Source organism: Helobdella robusta, assembly GCF_000326865.2.
Source record: "Helobdella robusta unplaced genomic scaffold HELROscaffold_51, whole genome shotgun sequence".
NCBI classification, from domain to species: Eukaryota; Metazoa; Annelida; class Clitellata; order Rhynchobdellida; family Glossiphoniidae; genus Helobdella; species Helobdella robusta.
The window spans coordinates 97,351-101,193 of record NW_008705261.1 but is presented as its reverse complement, the minus strand read 5'-3'; the positions used below and the strand labels follow the sequence as shown (position 1 = coordinate 101,193).

Here is a 3,843-nt window from a genome sequence, read left to right as displayed (position 1 = left end):
CCCCATTGTCACCATCATCCTAATCATCATCATTTTAATCATCACCACCACCATCATCATTACCATCGTCACCACCGCCATCACCTTTTCAATCATCTCCCCCACTGTCATCATCATCTTCATCATCCTCATCATCATCCTCATCATTTCTAATCATCTTTAAAAAAAACTTCTTCCCAGCGTGCACACTCAAAGTGGCAGCAGTCCTCATATTCACCTTGGACTCCTACATGACGTACGGAGTCACCCATCTAGATAGCCAAGGTTGGCTAGTTCATTGAGACTTAATTAATTAATTAATTAATTTAATCACTAATTAAATATTAAATTGTTAATTTGTTTGTTTATTTATTAAAGGAATTATTTGTTGAATTATTTATTTATTTAAAACCTATATTGTGCTAATTATATATATACATATTTATATTTTAAAATGTGCTATAACATAACGAAACGTTAAATAATATTTTATTGAATTGGGTTAGGGCTATGTTATGATAACATGTGTTATACGCTGTGTTATATATTGTGTTAAACATTACTATGATTACATATGTTATATGCTGTGTTGTATATTGTGTTATACACTGCTATGATAACCTGTGTTATATGCTTTGTTATATATTGTGTTATACACTGCTATGATAACCTGTGTTATATGCTTTGTTATATATTGTGTTATACACTGCTATGATAACCTGTGTTATATGCTGTGTTGTATATTGTGTTATACACTGCTATGATAACCTGTGTTATATGCTGTGTTGTATATTGTGTTATACATTGCTATGATAATCTGTGTTATACGCTGTGTTATATATTGTGTTAAAAACTGCTATGATAACATGTATCATGTTACATTATGTTACCTTACAAAGAGTGACGTTAGACATTATAACATGGCATGTTTAGCATGACAAAATGAAACATGAATTTATTACATTTTTTGGAACTAACACGGTATCAAAAAAAACCCGTCTTTTTAGGTGTTCCGCATTTTGGAAGAAGTTTCTGGGCAGCTGTGGTAGCATTGGTTTTGACCTCAGTGTACACTTTGATAAGTGCGGTCATGGCGAGTCGTATTACGAAGTCGCGTGTAGTCATCTCCTATGATGGAAAATATTAACTTGAAATTTTTTTTTCCCGGTAAAAATAGTTCGGAATACTTTTTTGTGAAATGATTTTGAGTTTTGGGAAGAGGTAGCTCTGAATGTGGCCTTATTCTGTTTTTTGTGTGTTTGTGTGTTTGCGTGTGTGTGTTTGTGTATGCGTGTGTGTGTGGTGAGAGAATGATAGGTATAACAAATGACTGATGAAGATTAAAAGATTAATAACGATTTTTCTTAAGTTTTTTCGAAAACTGAATAAATCCAAAATTTTTAAGGTAATGTTTTTAAGTAGTATTAGAAATAATTCTCTCCAAATAAATCCAGTAAATGTTTTTAGTTGGCCTGTTGATAATAATTTTAAAATTCCAACCAACCAACTGACTTCCAACCAACTGCGAGCAATCCTTCTTCCTCAATAGCCAGTCTAATCTATGGTGTTATTAGTATTCGGTCTAACAAAATAAACGTCTTTGGGTTTCTCTTATATGTTGGTGTGTTCTATAAGTGCACAGACATAAGCCCGTGAACGTACAAATGCATACAATTCATATACATATGCACACATATATTGTGTGTGTGTGTGTGTGTGTGTGTGTGTGGTCATGTGTTTGTGAGTAAGTGAGTGTGTGTGTGTGTTTGAATGAGTGTGTGGTCATGTGTAAGTGAGTGTGTGTGTGTTTGAATGAGTGTGTGTGTGTGTGTGTGGTCATGTGTTTGTGAGTAAGTGAGTGTGTGTGTGTGTTTGAATGAGTGTGTGTGTGGTCATGTGTGTGTGTGTGAGTGTGTGTAGGTGTTTGTGTTTGTGTGTGAAAGTGTGACGTGTTCGTTTGTGTGTGTGGTGTGTAAAAGTTTCAGAGCCGCACACATTTCGATTCATTTATTGCTCTATAAATCGATCAGTTATCGACTGTGGATAGAAATCACCAACATTAGTTAACGGCCGATATGTATCCGGTTTTGCCACACGCACAAACACAACCACACGCACACAAAAAATCACACACAACCACACAACCCCACACACAACCATTTATTGTCACTGGAAATATAACAACAGTATGAAGTGAAGTGTTGGCAGCTGTAGTAAGAGAAGTAGCCACATCAACAGCAAATGTACTAGTAGCTGTAGTAGCAGTAGTAATTGTTGTAGTAGTAGTGGTGTAAGTAGTAAGTATTTGTTTTTGTTGTTGTGGTGGTTGTTGTGTTGTTGTTGTTGTCGTTGTTAGATCGTCAAGTGTTCGCTATTACGTAGGTTCAACATCTCCAATAGACGAACACACACACACACACACACACACCAAAACACACACACACATTCATACACAACATACAACACAACTGCTTCAAACGCAAACTCTAATCAATCAAGCAAACTCTGCTGAACGTTTATTTGAATACCAGCAGTTATAGAAAGGATAAACTGATCCGAGTAACTATATAAATCACATTTACAACTTCGCTACTCCTGTCTCTCATGTATATACAAGAAATTTTTAGAATCCAAACGATTACAAATATAGTAAAGATAGCGAAGATAACAAATAATCAAGATAATCAATTAATTGAAGTTAATCATATGGCGCCATTTGATCATTCCAGTATGTACTTCATTTTGTTTTTTTTTCTTTTTTTTTCATTTTTTTCATTTAATACTTAGATCTTAGTATTTGAAGAGTTTTTGGCTAATTGTGAGCTATTCATTACATACTGACGCGCAATCCTCTTCAGTGTATATGATGAATAACAATGATTGGAGATGTGCTCTCCGTTAATAACCCCATGATGACTGGGCAGTCCCATCTTTAGATCCGGATTTCAGGGTCATACAGTTCCCAGCATTAGTATTAGGGCTAAAGAGTGATAATTTTCTCATAAAGAGCAACTCGATCCGATGATAATACTCTTTATAACTTCTCCAAACCTTCTACCAGCAAATCAACACTGCATCAAATTCGTTTCATTAAAAAGACTTTTAAACATTTATTAATTTCTAAATTAATAGACAGACTATCCGTGTTGAGATGTTCATTATAAAATTGAATATTGCCAAATGAAGTTAGTAAATCTAGTTTTGCACGCACAGACAGGATTCGAAGCAGGTTAGCGCGAGTTAAAAGGTTTAAAATAAAAAAATGGCGTCTCTACCAACTTGGCCAACCTTACTTTATATTTTATTTAAGCTAATTTTAGTACACACCACACAATTATTAATTAATTAATTATTAATTATTTATTAATTTGTATATTTATTTACATATAATAAAAAGTTATTTTTCAAATGAATTTACGTAAATAAGTTAGTGTATCTGTGGCTCATAGTAAAATGGGTTAAGTCAATGTATGTGTGTGTGTGTGTGTGTGTGTGTGTACATGCATGTGTGTGTGTGTATATATATATTTGTGTGTGTATATAAATATATATATATATATGTGTGTGTGTGTGTGTGTGTGTGTGTGTGTGTGTGTGTGTGTGTGTGTGTGTGTGTGTGTGTGTGTGTGTGTGTGTGTGTGTGTGTAGGTGTTAAGGGGTTTGTGTTTTTGTGTCTATTCATGTGTAAAATACAATGCAGAAATACTTACTATAATTTTTAAATTTAAAAACATACAAAAAGTTAATGGATCAAAATTGACAAAGTTCGATGAACTGCAATCTGAAACCTTAATTATTATTTTACCATCTTGTTATCATAATGCAAACATCGTTCGGAGAGAGAGAGAGAGAGAGAGAGAGAGA

The 3,843-nt window shown here is 33.9% G+C and overlaps 1 protein-coding gene across 1 annotated transcript in view; it reads left to right on the top strand.

Moving 5' to 3' along the window:
• HELRODRAFT_178932 (hypothetical protein) overlaps window positions 1–1,126 on the top strand; it is a gene marked incomplete at both ends in the record, with an annotated part of 2,695 nt that extends 1,569 nt beyond the window's left edge. The window contains 2 exons of the mRNA XM_009027807.1: window positions 181–264; window positions 987–1,126. Coding sequence (XP_009026055.1) covers window positions 181–264; window positions 987–1,126 — 224 coding nt within the window. The remainder of the gene's footprint in view (window positions 1–180; window positions 265–986) is intronic.
• Window positions 1,127–3,843: the final 2,717 nt, after the last annotated feature.